Here is a 20,750-nt window from a genome sequence, read left to right on the forward strand (position 1 = left end):
CTGTCTGTAGGGTTGCCAACTTCACGGAGCTTTTACCTTGCCTTTAAATATTCAGCGGACTTGAACATAACATACCAGAAGAACGTGCACGCACGTATGGCTTTCAGAGGCTGGAGTAAATGCATCGCCCCAAGGGTAATATCGAGTGAGGCGCCATGAGAGTAAAAACTGCGAAGGTATTAAAATATTAAGTTCTGAAGATCTTGTTTGATCCTTCATGATGCTTGAACTTGTAAACAAAACCGGAAAAAACCCTGCGTGCTAATGAAAACGGACAGTAGTCAGAACTAACTTTCCCTCCCTAGAAACATCGATGTCTAAATGTGAACGGGAACGTCCTTGGTCTGAGTATTGTGCGATACGGGAGTTCAGGATTTCCTCAAATAAACAGGACAGCGAGCTCTCTGGAACAAGAATTCGATTACTGTGATCAGAACTGTCTCTAAACTCTCCTGGCACGAGTTTAGAGACAGAGCTTCCTTCCTTGCGTCTGCATTCTATGAATTGGCTTCATTACTCTGCTCTCCTCCCAACTGATATCTGATGTGTGGTGAGTGCTCTGGTGCACTATGACTGCCGTCGCATCATCCAGGTGGGGCTGCACATTGGTGATGGTGGAGGGGAGTCCCCATTACCTGTAAAGCGCTTTGAGTGGAGTGTCCAAAAAAGCGCTATATAAGTGTAAGCAATTATTATTATTATTCATGCTGTGCTTCACGGCTGTGGAATACTCCTCCTTTATTAGGGGTCTGATGAGTTTACCCTGAAGGTAATCAGCCACCACACAGCCCCTTCATCAGCTGGGTGTACCTGCCTCTTAGCTCACCAGCAGCTACTCGAACACCTCACACGGGCCGACAGCTACAGGCTGTCCCAATATCGGCGATCTGGCTGGGAGATCAAACAGGCTCAAACAGTGACGCCTCCTGGTGACAGGAATGGATTTTATTAAAAGAGCTGTGCTCAAGGTGCGGCTCAGTGGTGGTACAAATAACGCACACCAGAGAAGTAAAATAGAAAACTTTCGAGTGAAAGCAAGCAGTTTGAATTAACAACGTGAATGTGGGGCAGTACAGTGGACAGCATTGCTGCCACACAGCTCTGGGGACTGGGGTGCTGTCTGTGTGGAGTCTGTATGTTCTCCCTGTACTCTCTTGAGCTTCCTCCCACACTCCAAAGACATGCGGGTAGGTTAACTGGCTTCTGGGAAAGTTGGCCCTGGTGTGAGTGTGTTTGTGTGCCCAGTGATGGACTGGCGTCTGGGCATGAGCCATGAAGCTCACTCTGGGTCCTCGTGTGAGTGAGGGAGTGAGTGAGAGCTAGTCCACGTGTTCATAGGTTAGAGTGTCACAGCAGCACCAACTGAAACAAACACAAAGCTGTATAATACAAATATTTTAATTCGGTATCATGAGTGTCATAACAATCGCTAAATTAAAAACCAAGGACTTACCGTCGTCCCCCACTGTCCCCCTACCCCCTCTCACACAGCACTCGAACCTCAGGCCACAGACAGCACGGTGTTATGACAGGGCTAACAGAGCAAGGGAAACGAGATAAAATCTGCCCGCCCCTGTGGCGCTCTCACAGACACACACACACGCATACAAAAGAGCCAGCAGCCAGTAAAACCTGGAGTGGATCAGACTGCTGAACAGCGAGAGTCTGGTCCATCTCCCTGCACACGCACACATGGACAGACGGTCCGATAATGACATCTGTGTTATCCACCACTTCGCTCTCGGTATCTCTGAAGCTCCTGTGTGTTTATTATTCACATGTAGTCTGTACACACACACAGAATCAGTGTCTCAGCAGGATGGCTCCTTTCTGGGCTGCAGTCACTTCTACCTGGACTGGACAGAGATCCTGCAAGAGAGAGGGGATATCATACAGGAGACCAGGAGAAACAGCACAACGCAAATAACACCAATCAAAATCAACCAAATCACAGCAAAAGCAAACATTACCACAGGGACACACAGACAAACGTGAATGCTACAAGACCCTACACGGACAATACAAGTAGCTGAGGACCTGAGCAGGATAAGAAACAGCATAGAGAAACAGACAATGATGAACTACAGGCTGAGTGACCACAGGCTGGCCATAGAGAGTGGACACAGTCAGACCTGGCTGTCCAGAGAGGACAGGCTGAGTGACCACAGGCTGGCCATAGAGACTGGACAGGCTGTGACCCTACTCCCAGCGGGGAGAAGCAGAGACAGAGATGCGCTTTCTGAGCAATGTGAGAAATCCTGTCTAATCACACATTCTTATTCTTAAATAACTCTAATCCCCAAATTCCTACACCTGCCAGAAGCAGCTGCTTCTGCTTCTAATCCTACTGGAGGAGGAAACTGAGGTGCAGCCCAGTATGTGATCTCCTGTCAGACAGTGTGCCATAATATTTTTGTGATGTATGTAAATGTCTAATAATATGCTCATACTTTAAATATCTGTGATTGCTGTGTTCATTGTATCTGCTTTGGCAACACTGTAACTTGTTGGTCATGCCGATAAAAGTCTTTGAATGTGAATTTGAATTGAGTGGGAGACAGAGAGAGTGCCGAGACACAGAGGAAGAGGTGGGCACAGAACAGCAGAAGGATAGGAGACACGGGTCCTCACTGTAGCTTGTCCTGTAGGGTGTCCAGTTTCTGCCTGTCCACGTAGCGCGAGAAGAGCGACAGCAGGCTGGGGGGGGTGAAGAAGGGCGTGGCCAGCGAGGAGGGCGGGGTCTGCAGCAGCTCCCGGGTCACTGAGAACACCAGCTCAGTCCTGGGAGAGAGCGCGGACAAAATCAGTCCCCGTCCCCGTCCGAGGGGCCGACATCACCGACGCCGTCCCCGTCCGTGGGTCCGACAGTGCAGAGCAAACGGTGTTACTGACCATCGATTGTCCTCCATAAGCTCACAGTGAGGGTCTGCACTCTGCAGCCTCTCCCCCTCGCTGAGAATGAGGTACAGGAACGTCAGGCCAAACTGAGAGAGAAAAAATGAGAGTGTCACTATCAGTAAGGTCCCTCCAGTGTGCTGAAACATACATCATCTTTAATATGAGGGAAATATACTGTACATCATCATCATTTACTACTGACTAAACTCCATTCTGGGCTAGTACTGGAAAGATCACCCACAAACCCCCCTGGTGCAGCAGTTTCTCTCTGCTCCCCTGATCTGTGTGCAGTGGGGCTGCTGTGTGTCACTTCACTGGGAGAAGTCCAGTACCCCAGATCACCCACAATCCCCCTGGTGCAGCAGTTTCTCCTTGTTCTGTGTTCTGTGGGCTGTGCTTCGTTGGGGGTGAAGTGGGTTGCCACAATTTATAAAGCCCTTCCCACAATCCACCAGGGTAAAATACTACGAACATGAAGGAATAATACGTTCTAATTCTTATATCACGGGGTACATCGGTGTAACCCAGTTTGTCTGTGGGGGCCCACACCTTGTTGTGCAGAACCTTGTGCAGCTGCGTGTCGCTGGGGCACTGGGCCGGGCCCTGCAGTTCCTGCAGGAGGTCCGTCAGGCCGGCGCTGGACAGGGACTGGATCACCGCCGCGCAGGGCTCCACCAGCGAGGACAGCACCTGGGAGACGGACAGATGGGTTTAGATAGGCGCCAGCCCACGGGGGCAGACACTCGCAGCTGCCCGGAACTGGGCTCACCTGGTCCTGCTTGTCCTTCTTCGCGATGGCTGGCAAATTGCGGGCGATAGCCATGACGACAGCAGCAGCCTGCTCGCTACCCAGGAAGGGGAGGATCCGGGCAATGAGACGCTTCCCTTTGCGGAGGGACATGATCTGGATGAAGAGCTCATCGCTGATCCTGAGACATGCAGGGAGAAGTGAGCAGGAGGAGACAGAGATGAGGCCTTCACCCCAACGCAGTCCCCCCTCTGCGAGTCAGTGTCTCTCTCTGTACCTGTGGTTCCTCTGTCAGTCAGTGTGCTGTACAGTGTCTCTCTCTCTGTACCTGTTGTTCCTCTGTCAGTCAGTGTGCTGTACAGTGTCTCTCTCTCTGTACCTGTGGTTCCTCTGTCAGTCAGTGTGCTGTACAGTGTCTCTCTCTGTACCTGTGGTTCCTCTGTCAGTCAGTGTGCTGTACAGTGTGTCTCTCTCTCTGTACCTGTTGTTCCTCTGTCAGTCAGTGTGCTGTACAGTGTCTCTCTCTGTACCTGTGGTTCCTCTGTCAGTCAGTGTGCTGTACAGTGTGTCTCTCTCTCTGTACCTGTTGTTCCTGTCAGTCAGTGTGCTGTACAGTGTCTCTCTCTCTCTGTACCTGTTGTTCCTCTGTCAGTCAGTGTGCTGTACAGTGTCTCTCTCTGTACCTGTTGTTCCTCTATCTGTCAGTGTGCTGTACAGTGTGTCTCTCTCTGTACCTGTTGTTCCTCTATCTGTCAGTGTGCTGTACAGTGTCTCTCTCTGTACCTGTGGTTCCTCTGTCAGTCAGTGTGCTGTACAGTGTGTCTCTCTCTCTGTACCTGTTGTTCCTGTCAGTCAGTGTGCTGTACAGTGTCTCTCTCTCTGTACCTGTTGTTCCTCTGTCAGTCAGTGTGCTGTACAGTGTCTCTCTCTGTACCTGTTGTTCCTCTATCTGTCAGTGTGCTGTTCAGTGTCTCTCTCTCTGTACCTGTTGTTCCTCTGTCAGTCAGTGTGCTGTACAGTGTCTCTCTCTCTGTACCTGTTGTTCCTCTATCTGTCAGTGTGCTGTACAGTGTTTCTCTCTCTGTACCTGTTGTTCCTGTCAGTCAGTGTGCTGTACAGTGTCTCTCTCTCTGTACCTGTTGTTCCTCTGTCAGTGTGCTGTACAGTGTTTCTCTCTCTGTACCTGTTGTTCCTGTCAGTCAGTGTGCTGTACAGTGTCTCTCTCTCTGTACCTGTTGTTCCTCTGTCAGTGTGCTGTACAGTGTCTCTCTCTCTGTACCTGTTGTTCCTCTATCTGTCAGTGTGCTGTACAGTGTCTCTCTCTCTGTACCTGTTGTTCCTGTCAGTCAGTGTGCTGTACAGTGTCTCTCTCTCTGTACCTGTTGTTCCTCTGTCAGTGTGCTGTACAGTGTCTCTCTCTCTGTACCTGTTGTTCCTCTATCTGTCAGTGTGCTGTACAGTGTTTCTCTCTCTGTACCTGTTGTTCCTGTCAGTCAGTGTGCTGTACAGTGTCTCTCTCTCTGTACCTGTTGTTCCTCTGTCAGTCAGTGTGCTGTAGTGTCTCTCTCTCTGTACCTGTTGTTCCTCTATCTGTCAGTGTGCTGTACAGTGTTTCTCTCTCTGTACCTGTTGTTCCTGTCAGTCAGTGTGCTGTACAGAGTCTCTCTCTCTCTGTACCTGTTGTTCCTGTCAGTCAGTGTGCTGTACAGTGTCTCTCTCTCTCTGTACCTGTTGTTCCTGTCAGTCAGTGTGCTGTACAGTGTCTCTCTCTCTCTGTACCTGTTGTTCCTGTCAGTCAGTGTGCTGTACAGTGTCTCTCTCTCTCTGTACCTGTTGTTCCTGTCAGTCAGTGTGCTGTACAGTGTCTCTCTCTCTCTGTACCTGTTGTTCCTGTCAGTCAGTGTGCTGTACAGTGTCTCTCTCTGTACCTGTTGTTCCTCTGTCAGTCAGTGTGCTGTACAGTGTCTCTCTCTCTGTACCTGTTGTTCCTCTGTCAGTGTGCTGTACAGTGTGTCTCTCTCTGTACCTGTTGTTCCTCTATCTGTCAGTGTGCTGTTCAGTGTCTCTCTCGCTGTACCTGTTGTTCCTCTGTCAGTCAGTGTGCTGTACAGTGTCTCTCTCTCTGTACCTGTTGTTCCTCTGTCAGTCAGTGTGCTGTACAGTGTCTCTCTCTCTGTACCTGTTGTTCCTCTGTCAGTCAGTGTGCTGTACAGTGTCTCTCTCTCTGTACCTGTTGTTCCTCTATCTGTCAGTGTGCTGTACAGTGTTTCTCTCTCTGTACCTGTTGTTCCTGTCAGTCAGTGTGCTGTACAGTGTCTCTCTCTCTGTACCTGTTGTTCCTCTGTCAGTGTGCTGTACAGTGTTTCTCTCTCTGTACCTGTTGTTCCTGTCAGTCAGTGTGCTGTACAGTGTCTCTCTCTCTGTACCTGTTGTTCCTCTGTCAGTGTGCTGTACAGTGTCTCTCTCTCTGTACCTGTTGTTCCTCTATCTGTCAGTGTGCTGTACAGTGTCTCTCTCTCTGTACCTGTTGTTCCTGTCAGTCAGTGTGCTGTACAGTGTCTCTCTCTCTGTACCTGTTGTTCCTCTGTCAGTGTGCTGTACAGTGTCTCTCTCTCTGTACCTGTTGTTCCTCTATCTGTCAGTGTGCTGTACAGTGTTTCTCTCTCTGTACCTGTTGTTCCTGTCAGTCAGTGTGCTGTACAGTGTCTCTCTCTCTGTACCTGTTGTTCCTCTGTCAGTCAGTGTGCTGTAGTGTCTCTCTCTCTGTACCTGTTGTTCCTCTATCTGTCAGTGTGCTGTACAGTGTTTCTCTCTCTGTACCTGTTGTTCCTGTCAGTCAGTGTGCTGTACAGAGTCTCTCTCTCTCTGTACCTGTTGTTCCTGTCAGTCAGTGTGCTGTACAGTGTCTCTCTCTCTCTGTACCTGTTGTTCCTGTCAGTCAGTGTGCTGTACAGTGTCTCTCTCTCTCTGTACCTGTTGTTCCTGTCAGTCAGTGTGCTGTACAGTGTCTCTCTCTCTCTGTACCTGTTGTTCCTGTCAGTCAGTGTGCTGTACAGTGTCTCTCTCTCTCTGTACCTGTTGTTCCTGTCAGTCAGTGTGCTGTACAGTGTCTCTCTCTCTCTGTACCTGTTGTTCCTGTCAGTCAGTGTGCTGTACAGTGTCTCTCTCTGTACGTGTGGTTCCTCTGTCAGTGTGCTGTACAGTGTCTCTCTCTCTGTACCTGTTGTTCCTGTCAGTCAGTGTGCTGTACAGTGTCTCTCTCTGTACGTGTGGTTCCTCTGTCAGTGTGCTGTACAGTGTCTCTCTCTGTACCTGTGGTTCCTCTGTCAGTGTGCTGTACAGTGTCTCTCTCTGTACCTGTTGTTCCTGTCAGTCAGTGTGCTGTACAGTGTTTCTCTCTCTGTACCTGTTGTTCCTGTCAGTCAGTGTGCTGTACAGTGTCTCTCTCTGTACCTGTGGTTCCTCAGTCAGTGTGCTGTACAGTGTCTCTCTCTCTGTACCTGTTGTTCCTGTCAGTCAGTGTGCTGTACAGTGTCTCTCTCTGTACCTGTTGTTCCTGTCAGTCAGTGTGCTGTACAGTGTCTCTCTCTCTGTACCTGTTGTTCCTGTCAGTCAGTGTGCTGTACAGTGTCTCTCTTTCTGTACCTGTTGTTCCTGTCAGTCAGTGTGCTGTACAGTGTCTCTCTCTGTACCTGTTGTTCCTCTGTCAGTGTGCTGTTCAGTGTCTCTCTCTGTACCTGTTGTTCCTCTGTCAGTCAGTGTGCTGTACAGTGTCTCTTTCTGTACCTGTTGTTCCTCTGTCAGTCAGTGTGCTGTACAGTGTCTCTCTCTGTACCTGTGGTTCCTCTGTCAGTGTGCTGTACAGTGTCTCTCTCTGTACCTGTTGTTCCTGTCAGTCAGTGTGCTGTACAGTGTCTCTCTCTGTACCTGTTGTTCCTGTCAGTCAGTGTGCTGTACAGTGTCTCTCTCTCTGTACCTGTTGTTCCTGTCAGTCAGTGTGCTGTACAGTGTCTCTCTCTGTACCTGTTGTTCCTGTCAGTCAGTGTGCTGTACAGTGTCTCTCTCTCTGTACCTGTTGTTCCTGTCAGTCAGTGTGCTGTACAGTGTCTCTCTCTCTGTACCTGTTGTTCCTCTGTCAGTCAGTGTGCTGTACAGTGTCTCTCTCTCTGTACCTGTTGTTCCTCTGTCAGTCAGTGTGCTGTACAGTGTCTCTCTCTCTCTGTACCTGTTGTTCCTCTGTCAGTCAGATGCTGTACAGTGTCTCTCTCTCTGTACCTGTTGTTCCTCTGTCAGTCAGTGTGCTGTACAGTGTCTCTCTCTCTGTACCTGTTGTTCCTCTGTCAGTCAGTGTGCTGTACAGTGTCTCTCTCTCTGTACCTGTTGTTCCTCTGTCAGTCAGTGTGCTGTACAGTGTCTCTCTCTCTCTGTACCTGTTGTTCCTCTGTCAGTCAGTGTGCTGTACAGTGTGTCTCTCTCTCTGTACCTGTTGTTCGTCTATCTGTCAGTGTGCTGTACAGTGTTTCTCTCTCTGTACCTGTTGTTCCTGTCAGTCAGTGTGCTGTACAGTGTCTCTCTCTCTGTACCTGTTGTTCCTCTGTCAGTGTGCTGTACAGTGTCTCTCTCTCTGTACCTGTTGTTCCTCTATCTGTCAGTGTGCTGTACAGTGTTTCTCTCTCTGTACCTGTTGTTCCTGTCAGTCAGTGTGCTGTACAGTGTCTCTCTCTCTGTACCTGCTGCCCTCCCTGTCGCTCAGTGTGCTGTACAGTGTCTCTCTCTGTACCTGTTGTTCCTGTCAGTCAGTGTGCTGTACAGTGTCTCTCTCTGTACCTGCTGCCCTCCCTGTCGCTCAGTGTGCTGTACAGCTGGAGGGTCTGGGCTTTGTGCTGCTCTAGCAGGCTCTCCCTCTGCTCCTCCGCAGTCTGAAGGAACTTCTTCTCAAAGTCCTGCACCTCCAGCAACAGACTGTACAGCTGGACAAATAGGAAGTTAGAAAGGAAGGAAAGGTGTGAGATAGGGATGATTAAGAAGAAATAAGGTGAGAGATGAATAGAGGATACAGAGAGATGAGTAGATGGCAACAAAGGAGAGGGAGGAAAAGAAGGGATTTATTTTTTAAGGGATATAAGAAATGTTTATAATATATATATATTTAGATAATTAGATCTGGTCCCAAAGAGACCAGAATAAATACTGCACAGGACAAACACAGGTGTGTGCACATTGGCTAAAACAAGTACATGCAGAGTGACAAACAGCATATAAGTGCTGTACAGTATCACCACTCCCCTCACCTTCTCCACTGTGTAGAGAATCTGTCGCCTCTTGTTCCACACCTGCTTCTCTCTCTTCTCCTGCAAGACAAGCATGATTTACAGCAACAGGAGGATAGATAGGCAGAGGACCGACAGCAACAGGAGGATGTACAGTCAGACAGAGAGAGGACCAACAGTGACAAGAGGAGAGAGAAGACAGAGGACAGACAGAGAATAGTACTAGGAAGACATAGTGTTTAACAGAAAAAAATAAAAAATGGGTAGAGATAGACAGGCCCATAGATTTAGAGGGAAAGAGAAGAGACAAGACACAGATAGAGGATAACATCGAAGACCGATAGACACCTCATCATCGGAGCGACTCGTGACCACAGCGTCAATCATCTTGCGAGGGTTATTAACACTGGAGACTGTGAGCTTCCCGAGAGAGCCAGCAAACTGCACTGCAGAGAGAGACAGAGAGGGGTCCGTTCAGCGCCGGTACAGTGGGGTTGGAGGAAGAAAACACTTTCTTTCCTTCCCCCTGGCTCTCGTACGCATTTGGCTAGTATCCAGGATTTCAGTGTCCAGCTGTAACTGAGAAACACGTCTACTATGTCTTAAAGACTTTGTGTTTGTAACTCTGTGTTACATGTGTATTTCAAGGAGGCAGAAGTGCAATGTAAGAAAAGGATGTTCTTCTGTTGAACACAAGCTTGACGTGATTAAAACAAATCTTTCATTTCAGGAGGGTGGGACAGTGGTGCAGTGGTTAGCTTTGATGCCTCGCAGTGTTGGGGCCACAGAATTGATTCTTGGGGTGCTATCTGCGCGGACTGAAAGAGATACAGAGGATATATAGATATCCCCATCTTCGCATGGGGTTCCTCCAGGTTCTCTGATTTCCTCCACAGAACAAAGACATACTAGAAGGTTAACTGGCTACTGGGAAAACAGGTGGCCCATTTACACGTCATACACTGATGTGTGTGTGCCCTGTGATAGGCTAGTGTTCCATTCAGTGGAACACTGGCCTTGCGCCCAGTGCTTGCCAGGATAAGATCCACCTCCCCTGTGACCCAAAATAGGTGGAGGAACATTGTTTCAGGACGTTTTGAACCAAAGTCCTTGTTCAGTATTTTAGAAAGAAACAAAGTTCTATGCAGAATTTTTGTGTGCAGCCAACAAAAAAATGTATTTTTATAGAATAATGTTCTTATTCTTCCACTTGCAAGCAGAGCACAGGTCCCGCCTGGCACCCAGGGCAAATCTCTGCAACACATCTGTGTCCTGTGAATTACCTCAAGGAGACGAACAATCACATAACCCGGAGCCAAAACCTGCCTCACAGGACTCCCAGAAACAAGGGGCTCCACACTGGGAAAACAAGAGCCTGACCGAGCGAAGACTGGTTTCTGGTTACCTGCTGTGCTCTAGTTATGGATGTGGTCACTGCTGTGCTGCTCACCTGGCCTGTAGGTGTGCTCCAGCTTGGCCACCTGGGGGGTGATCAGCTTGGTCACCTCTTTCCGGACACTGTCCCGCCCACAATGCTCTCCCCCCGGGCGCTTCTCCAGCTTCTCGAAGTAGTTCTGGAAACCAAAACCACCCCCATTCGTTATCTCACCAATCGGCAAGCGCGATCCTTCGCTGCAGCACCAATAGATGCAGGAAGCTAGGGGTCAACAGCACAGGAGGCACAGACCCCTGTGCTCAGGAGGCCAGGAGGCCCAGTGGTTATTGATTACCATTGACTGACCTGGTCAGTGGTTATTTATCAGTAATCAATACCCTACTGATCACTAAGCTGGTACAGTTATTATTGGCCAGTACGGTATTGATTACTGATGACTGACCTGGTATACTTGATATTTATCACCAAGGTAACAGTAACTGATGACTGACCTGGTAGTAGTAGTCATCCAAATAGGGGTCAGTACTCTGCAGCTGCATCATCTGTATACGTGCGACCCAATCCTTCTCCCGTGGGGTCATCAGGTTGCTGTAGGGGTCTCTGTCCCTTTCTCTGCGCCCCCTGTCACCCCCACGCTGAGCTCTGTCTCCCCGAGAGTGGTCACTAAGAGACATAGAGAGAGAGGCGTATGCACATAAGAAAGCTTGAAAACAACTTTGTAACTCACTTTACATTGTAAACTGCGGTTCTGCAGTCTCTGGGTCAGCTGACACCAGTCAGACCCTCACCTGCGGTTCTGCAGTCTCTGGGTCAGCTGACACCAGTCAGACCCTCACCTGCGGTTCTGCAGTCTCTGGGTCAGCTGACACCAGTCAGACCCTCACCTGCGGTTCTGTAGTCTCTGGGTCAGCAGTCTGCGATGCTGGGGGTGCAGGTGAGTGGTATCAGGCCGCACAGGGGGGGGTGCCATGCTACGGGAAGGAGGCTGCCCGAAAAACGGACGAAACCCCCCCCCACCAGCCATGAGCTGCTTTGGAGCCAGGAGAGGAGAGGGGCCCCCACTCCTTGAGAAAGCACTGTGGGAGAGGGCACCCTGTGGGAGAGCGGAGGTGGAGGGTCAATACAGAAACACTCACAGGATCCTACAGTACACAGCCTACCAGCACACACCATCAACACACCCTGACCCGCACCCCTACCTCAACAGCCAATAACCCCTCCCACGCCAACCCTGGCCCCTCCCTTGACAAACAATGACTCCTCCCACGCCGACCCTGGCCCCTCCCTCGACAACCGATGACCCCTCCCACGCCGAACCTGGCCCCTCCCTTGACAGACAATGACCCCTCCCACGCCGACCCTGGCCTCTCCCTCGACAGCCCACGACCCCCCTCGACAGCTCCTGCTCTCTCCCTTGTTTTCCCACACACTCTCTGCTCCGTACCTGTGGTGAAATGAGCTGGGCTCTCTGTATCTGAGATAGGACTGGTCCCACACCAGAGGGAAAAGGATGGCCACGCATAGGAGCATTCTGAGAGAGACAGGGGACAAGAGGGAAGCAAGTCTTTATCTGACTTCCTTATTCTTGAGGAAATGTGAAGTCCCTCTAATCTTATGGTAACTTTTTTGTGGTTAAAAACATTAAAAACCAGCAGCTTCTATTTATCACAGCCACACAGCCACAAGTTTACTGTCACAACAATCCCTCAAGACTCTGCCCATCTTGCCTTGATAAACAGGACTCCACCCACCCATAGAGTCAAACAGAAGCAGCACCCGCCCACCCTGTCGTTCACCCACCAGCTGTGAGAGCAGCTATTCAGTGTGTATGAGGTATTAGACACTACCCTAAAATAAGAGATCTGATCCCAGAATTGCTACACCTGTCATAATCTGATTCTACTGAGGGTGAAAACTCAAAGTTGTAGCCTAGTGTGCCACACAACCTGGGGAAAAGACAGTGACCCCGTCTCTCAATAATAATAATAATAATAATAATAATAATAATAATAATAATAATAATGCAGTGTGTGATCTCCTGCCACAGCCTGAGGAACAGAGTGAGCCTGTTTTTCAATAATAATAATAATAATACAGTGTGTGATCTCCTGTCCCAGCCTGAGGAACAGACAGTGAGCATGTCTCTCAATAATAATACAGTGTGTGATCTCCTGTCCCAGCCTGAGGAACAGACACTGAGCCCGTCTCTCAATAATATTACTGTAAATGTTCTGTTGTTACTGCTTTAGCAAACCTGTAATTCTATGGTCTTGCCAAAAAAGCTCTTTGAAGTTGAATGCGACTTGGACAGCCTGTGAAAATAGGGCTTTTAAAATAATAACAAATGAAAAGGAGAGAGGATGACACTGACACAGATGACAGAGAGAAGGAGAGGAAGAGACAGAAAACGACACACGAGAAAGACACACAAGACAGAGAGAGACACTGAGACACGGACAGGAAGAGACACACAGACCAAAAGACCTAGAGAAACCCACAGAGGCCATAAGAGAGAGAGGAAGACTGGCACACACTCACAGCCATGTTGAGCAGCTGGTTGGGGGACAGTCTGTCAGGGAAGGTTGAGGGGTATCTGTGGTGGACGGGGGCTCGAACATGAACTGCTGTTGGACACAGGATCTGGAACAGACAGTGTTTATTAGAGCACACAGCACCAACACTGCACTGCAATCCATTTCATACACAGCATATCACTGTAATACTCACAGTAGGACTGAGCATGTGACTGATTCAAAACACTAATAATAGTCTCTACTGAACATACAGCCTTCCAGACGAGTGCTGAGAATGTTCTAAACCTGATCTGGTTCCTGCGACAAGTTGCCTTTTGTCCTATTATTCAAGCACAAACAGAACCCCCTCTCTTACGTGCTGGTTGAGTCCGTGACCAAAGGGCTGTTTGGGTGGAGTCCCGATCGGTACCGCTCTCACTGGGGGGCTGCCAATCACAGGCGAGGATGACCGAGGGGGTGGGACACGCTCTGACAAGTCCCGCGTCTCCTCTCCCCTCACTGGTGGCCTTTTTGGGAGTCCCACCTCCTTGATGATTGACATGAGGGGGCTGTCCTAAGAGGCAAGGAGGAAGAGAGAGAATGAGCTGTTATACTCTCCTGTACCTGTTCTTCCTGTTATCAGTATTATTACACACTGCAAGAGCAGCACAGTAGTCATCAATATTACTGGTCACTGCAGGAACGACACTGAGATGTCAGTATTTCTGATCAATGCGGGAACGACGCCGAGAGGTCAGTATTACTGATCACTGCAGGAACGACACTGAGAGGTCAGTATTATTGATCACTGCAGGAACGACACTGAGAGGTCAGTATTACTGGTCACTGCAGGAACGACACTGAGAGGTCAGTATTACTGATCACTGCAGGAACGACACTGAGAGGCCAGTATTATTGGTGACTGCAGGAACGACACTGAGAGGTCAGTATTATTGGTCACTGCAGGAACGACACTGAGAGGTCAGTATTATTGGTCACTGCAGGAACGACACTGAGAGGTCAGTATTATTGGTCACTGCAGGAACGACACGGAGAGGTCAGTATTATTGGTGACTGCAGGAATGACACGGAGAGGTCAGTATTACTGCATGAATCACACTGAGAGATCAGAGCAGGCCAGGTGCCTCAGAGCCCCCCATACTGCTGTTTACCTCCACGTGAGGGACGAGTGCAGGAGAGACGCCCACAGGTCCGAAGCCCATGCTGTTCTCCCAGATGCTGTGAGAGCCCACCTGTGGGGAGGCCTGTGGAGAAGAGGGAGAGCGAGGGTCAGAGGAGGAGGAGACACACCCCCACATAATCACTGCTGGGCCCAGAAACCTGTCAACTCACTCCTCAATGTTGCAGATACAGGAACGGGCTCAGTGACCACAGCCTGGACTCAGAAACGAATCTATGACTACAGACTGAGGTTCCCAACCGTTTTTAATCCTCTCACCTGAATGTGAAATTATTGAGGTGCTCTGTCCCCACGCACACATACAAATCACCGGCCTCCAGCACATTCAAATGTTATCAGAAAGAAAACAGATCTCAAGGCTCAATCACGCTGTGGGCTGACAGGCAGGGCTCTTGCCCACGTTTAACGATTTCGTTTCCTCTGGCTCCCAAACTGGAAGACCAGACCGCACATGGCGAGGGACTCCTGGAGTCGGGCACTGTGCTTGCTCCACAAATCAAATGTCAAACATCATGTTAACTTGATGTTATTCACTTGTCCTCGTAGGCGGGCTGTGTGTAACCCCGCGACGTGTCCTCACTCCCCTGAGACCAGGAGACCATTCACGCCGCTCTCCCCCGAAATCTAAAGCGATCCTGTGTGAGTGCACTGCCTCACCTGCAGGGGCGCTGTGCCGCGCTGGTGCAGCTGGTAGCCGAGCAGAGACGAGGGGGGGCCGGCAGAGGGTCCCCCCGGCCCCCCGATGACTCCGGACACCCCCGCGACCCCGGGGTCGGTCTCCATGATGAGGCGGGACAGGCTCTCAGCCAGCGCGGAGCCATCGCCACTGCCCTCCTCCCCCAGCCCGGGGGCAGAGAGAGAGGGGGGGGCGGGGGCGGCTGCCAAGGCAGAGGGGGCAGGAAGGGGAGTGTTGGGGGCAGCTTCAGAGCTCACCCCCCCACTCCCGTCTCCTCGCACCCGCTCATCGAGCCCCGCCAGCCGGGCGTGTTCTTCCTGCCAGTCATCATCTAGACAGGGAGAGAGGGGTTAATACAGTACAGTAATACTTAACACTACAGACACACTGACTGGACACTCCAGTACATTAACACTGCACTGAGAGAGAGGGGTTAATACAGTACAGACACACTGACTGGACACTCCAGTACATTAACACTGCACTGAGAGAGAGGGGTTAATACAGTCCAGACACACTGACTGGACACTCCAGCACATTAACACTGCACAGAGAGAGGGGTTAATACAGTACAGACACACTGACTGGACACTCCAGTACATTAACACTGCACTGAGAGAGAGGTGTTAATACAGTACAGACACACTGACTGGACACTCCAGTACATTAACACTGCACAGAGAGAGAGGGGTTAATACAGTACAGACACACTGACTGGACACTCCAGTACATTAACACTGCATTGACAGAGGAGATAACAAAATGTTACCTATAGCTCCTGCTCCGAAGGTGTCGTCATTGAATTGGTCTATGTCATCTTCCTCATCAACAAGACCCTCCTCCTCCTCCAGAGGACAGTCCTCATCCAGAGACTTTGAGGGAAACAGTGGGAGGTTAATCCAGCGACACAATGACACCACAGCACACTGGCACTACACCGAGAGAGAGGGATTAATCATGGAGGAGCTCTCACCTCCTGGTTTTCAATCCTGCTGAGCTTAATTACTTAAATGAAGCCTTAATTCAATTAATAAATTGCTTGACTGGAACATTTGCAAGTACTTTTTCAAGTCAAGAGTTTGGGATTCGATTTCAATTAGGAAGCGCAAATGTTTAAAGACTACCTCCAGTACATTTTAATATCTGAAAACAGTCACACAGTTCAAATTAACCCTGTTATTAAGTCAATTACAAACACAATTCCACAGGTGTGTAGGTCTGCAGGAGCAGGATTGAGGGAAAAAAAATCTTATGACTGTTTTTAGCAGATGTTCCAGAAATCGCTGGAGTAGATTACGTTTGTGCAGCAGAACTCTCAAATTCACCACTGCAGGCATCACAGACAACAGGAGATGTGCATGCGGTTTCAGAAACAGAGCAGGATTGAAAACCCATATCCATGATCTCATTGGTGATGATGGAGCTGCTGTCAGGCCTCTCCCGGCGGTGAGAAACGTCTCAACATGGGAGACCGGGAGTAGAAAAGACTCCTGAGCTGGGAAGCAGGCTGGTGAGGAGGGGGTCACTCTTAACAACATAAGACAGCTCACAAACAAAAGGAGGCTATTTGGCTGTCTTAGTAGTTAATTGATTCCAGGATCCCATCCAGCCATTTCTTGAAAGAAACCAGAATATCAGTTTCAACAACATGGCTGGGCACCCTGTTCCACCCTCCCACCACCCTTTGTGTAAAGAAGTGCCTCTTGTTCTCAGTTTTGCAGTAACTTCCCTGTAGTTTCCACTTGATTTCTCTGGTTTGTGTTTCACTATTGAATCTAACAAAGACCTTTGTGGTACTGCACTAATTACATAACCTCAGTCTGAACATTAACCCTTTATCTGTACCCTCTTTTCTATCTAGTAAGCATTTATCAAAACTCTAAAAAGCTGGTCAGGCAAGACCTAACTTTTCCAAATCCAAGCTCTTTCCTAGTATCCGATTTCCCTAGAGTGTGATCCTCTCGTTTACTGCATCTTGCAGCTGTAACACTTGTGGCTCTTTCCTGTCCTTCTTAGTCGCAGGAGTGTTGTCTGTTGGTGAAGGCCTATGTTCAGTCTGTGATATACAGGGTCACTCTGTGGGGCCGGTGAGCTTGCACTGGACAGACAGATGGTCAGTGTATCTGTTCCAGACAGAAAGATGGCCAGTGTATAGGGAGACGGTCAGTGGGTCAGGGTAAGAATGTGAAACAGGAGTACTGCAGGATGGGGGAGAGACACCGCAGGAACTGGGAACCAGGGGAGAGGAGCAGCAGGGTGGCAGAGATCAGAAATCAGAGAGTCACAAAGGACAGGAAGAGATACAGACTGAGAGGAGGGGGAGGAGAGTCAGATAATGTGAGAAACATAGTCGATAGAGTGGATTGTGAAAATCAGCTGGCCACAATGAACTAGCAGAACCCAGCCTGGGCCATAATCTGAAGAGTCATCTGCTATCAATCTACGAGCAGGCGGAAGTAGAGCTTTGCATAACAGTCCTGCACAACAACTGTGCAGCATTTCTGAAAACAAGCACCATAGCCCAGAGCCATGTGTGAGAGAATGTCGCCACAGAGAGATCACCACACATGGGGGAGGAGTGAGACAGGGATAAACACCCTGGAAAGGCCCTGCTCAGTTATGTAAAAACACCCAACAATACATTAACTGCTGTATCCACTTCAGGGTTATGGGGGAGCCAGTGTCTATCCACAAGGCAAGGTACAACCTGGACTCCAGTCCCTTGCAGAGCAGACACACAGAAACAACACACACACACTCACACCAGGGCCAGTTTTCCCAGGGCTCAACTAACCTACGAGTTACGAGAGGACAGGCTCAGCTACCACAGCCTGGACACAGACAGACCTGGCTGTGTAGAGAGGACAGGCTCAGTGACCACAGCCTGGACACAGACAGACCTGGCTGTCCAGAGAGGACAGGCTGTGCTCTTACTCCCAGCAGTCAGAAGCAGAGACAAAGGCTGCACTGTGAGAAATACTCTAGGATTACACAAACATTCTTAAAATAAATCTAAGCCCAGAATCCCCACACCTGCCAGAAAAAGAACAGCTCCTGATCCTACTGGGGGAGGAAACTCAACAGAGCTGCAGCCCAGTATGTGATCCCCTGTCACAGCCCGGGGAAAAGAGAGTAGTTTGTCTCACCATAATGTTTTATGTTATGTATGCAAATGTCCAATGATGTGCAAATGTAAATGTTCTGTGAATTGTATCTGCTTTTGGAACACTGTACATTATTAGCCAATAAAGCTCTTTGAACTTGAATAAAAAGACACTAGAGGACAGGAGACAATAATAGGAACTGAGTGTCCAAACCAAAAGACCCAAATGAAAACAACAGAACTCAATCTAAAAACTGAGGATAGGAGGCCCTTCGGTACATAAAGGGTGGTGGGAGTGTGGAACAAGCTGCCCCGCCATGCTGATGAGGCCGATACCCTGGTTTCATTCTAGAAAAGAACTGGATGAGATCCTCCTCCAGGACACAGACAAGATCCTGGGTTCGATTAACTACTACCGCACAACCTTGAAGGGCAGAGAGACCTCCACTTGCTTCTGACCTTATGTCTTATGGTCTAAATAAGATTACATTTTGACCAGTAACTTGATTTGGTTGATCTTTCACTGACACTAGTATTCACAGCTCATCCCCACACTAATACATACTGATCTCTTACTGACAACAGTGTTCACAGCCCATCCTAGATATACTAGTCTCTAGATACATTCATCTCTAGATACACTAGTGTGTACCTCCACACTAATCTCTCACTGTTCCCAATGTTCACAGCCCATCTCCACACTAATACACACTGATCTCTCACTGACACTAGTGCTCACAGCCCATCTCCACACTAATACACACTGATCTCTCACTGACACAAGTGTTCACAGCCCATCTCTACACTCATCGGAGTCACTAGTGTTCACAGCCCATCTCCACACTAATACACACTGATTTCTCACTAACACTAGGGTTCACAGCCCATCTCTACACTAATACACACTGATTTCTCACTAACACTAGGGTTCACAGCCCATCTCCACACTAATACACACTGATCTCTCACTGACACTAGTGTTCACACCCCATCTCCACACTAATACACACTGATCTCTCACTGACACTAGTGTTCACACCCCATATCTACACTAATCTGAGTCACTAGTGTTCACAGCCCATCTCCACACTAATACACACTGATCTCTCACTGACACTAGTGTTCACAGCCCATCTCCACACTAATACACACTGATTTCTCACTAACACTAGTGTTCACAGCCCATCTCCACACTAATACACACTGATTTCTCACTAACACTAGTGTTCACAGCCCATCTCCACACTAATACACACTGATTTCTCACTAACACTAGTGTTCACAGCCCATCTCCACACTAATACACACTGATCTCTCACTAACACTAGTGTTCACAACCTGTCCCCACACTAATTCAGCAGCTAACTCACTAACTCAAATCCTGGTGCACAGCTCGAGAAATAAAATATATAATTTCCAGGGGCTTTAAAACCAGTTTCCCCATTTTGGGTGTAATCTGCAGAGATACCCTGGGGCTCAAACTATAGGAAATGTACTTGTCTTTGGGCCTCACACTCTTCATGAGAGGTTTATGGTCAGAATCTGCAGCAATTTCCCTCCAAAACGCTTCCCCAGTGATAGACTCGCCGGTAATCACGAGTGGGACCGAGACAGCTTTTCTCGTCAGATACTTTATAACGGTGGATCCGTCACAAAGACCAGTCGTTTTTTAAAAAGAAACCCAACATATCGCATTGCTGATTATAAACAGGGACAGTTTTGAATGTCATATGGCTGAAACAGTGGCGGAAAAAACTAAACAGGTAAGCGTAACCCTAGATCGGCCAACTGCATCCCAGAGCCGGCAGACGCTCCCTCGGCGGGGAGAATTAAGCAGGAAACGCCGAGGCTTGTAGGCCTCAACCAGGAGATACGACACACAGCGCCACACAGACAAAGTAAGAGGACGCCGGAAAGAGCTCCGCAGCCCATGCAGACATACCCACATAATGCCGGACAATCCTACAGGCAGCGGAAGCCTGAAAGGCGATTTTTGGAGAAGCAACGTACCTGAAATCGGAACATGAACCCGCACCGCTCCTGACGCCGCTGCTCACGCCGGGCCGCGCGCACGAACGCACAGCTGCGTCCGGCGCGCTCATGCTGCCCTGTTGTCGAGCGCGAGCACTAACAGTCGGATTGGGCGAGAAAGCGCGTGCCCGTCGCTACTTCCCAAATGGCAGTTCTAATTATCTGACAGAAACGTTGTATATATGTTATAATACAAGGAGAGAAAAAGAACTGAGATATTCAACACACCACTGCCATTCATAAGGCTCCATAATGATCAATTATCAATAATCAGGAGCACATTTAATTTATAGGGTGTCTTTCATGGTTCAGCACCTCAAGACACTGTACAACTAGACAGGTGAGCACAAATTTAAACAAGTTAACAGTAAGTGAAACAGAACTAAAACCTAGAGCACAACAGTGAGTTTCAAGGCAGGCTGTGGAAGCTGCTGACAGGGCTGTAAGATCTGACATGAGCTGGGAGATCTTTCTTCAGTCTTGTGTCCAGTTTCTTCCAGAGTCTCTCAGTGTGTCTCAGAGTCCACCATGTCTCCTCGTGTCTCCAGTCTTTCCCAGGGCCTCCACTCCCAGCATCTTCCTGGGTCACCAAGTTGTTCAATGGCTTCCCAAATCTCCCAGTTCCTCCAGTCTCTCCCAGTGTCTCCAGTCTCTCCCAGTGCCTCCAGAGTCTCTAGTATTTCCCAGAGTCTCTAAAATGTCCCAGAGTCTCCAGTCTCCAGTGTCTCCAGTCTCTCCCAGTGCCTCTAGTATCTCCAAGCGTCTCCAGTCTTTCTCAGTGTCTCCCAGGCTCTCCAGTCTTTCCCAGTCACCCAGTGTCTCTGGTCTCTCCCAGTGTCTCCCAGAGTCTCCCACTGTCTCTGGTCTCTCTAAGTGTGTCCCAGAGTCTCCCAGTGTCTATAGTCTTTCCCAGT

The 20,750-nt window shown here is 49.2% G+C and overlaps 1 protein-coding gene across 1 annotated transcript; it reads right to left on the bottom strand.

Moving 5' to 3' along the window:
* Positions 1–1,382: 1,382 nt before the first annotated feature.
* On the bottom strand, positions 1,383–19,913 carry patl1 (PAT1 homolog 1, processing body mRNA decay factor). Its single transcript, XM_015339355.2, has 18 exons — positions 19,816–19,913; positions 15,472–15,574; positions 14,684–15,033; positions 13,998–14,090; positions 13,202–13,399; positions 12,851–12,952; positions 11,757–11,843; positions 11,197–11,405; positions 10,804–10,975; positions 10,367–10,490; positions 9,265–9,362; positions 8,938–8,997; positions 8,474–8,616; positions 3,668–3,827; positions 3,448–3,588; positions 2,893–2,984; positions 2,632–2,781; positions 1,383–1,869 (listed from the first exon to the last, which is right to left on the bottom strand). Exons 1-18 carry the CDS (start codon positions 19,828–19,830, stop codon positions 1,848–1,850), a joined length of 2,319 nt encoding a protein of 772 aa, XP_015194841.2. The 5' UTR covers positions 19,831–19,913; the 3' UTR covers positions 1,383–1,847.
* Positions 19,914–20,750: the final 837 nt, after the last annotated feature.

Source organism: Lepisosteus oculatus, chromosome 6, assembly GCF_040954835.1.
Source record: "Lepisosteus oculatus isolate fLepOcu1 chromosome 6, fLepOcu1.hap2, whole genome shotgun sequence".
In the NCBI taxonomy this organism is placed as follows: Eukaryota; Metazoa; Chordata; class Actinopteri; order Semionotiformes; family Lepisosteidae; genus Lepisosteus; species Lepisosteus oculatus.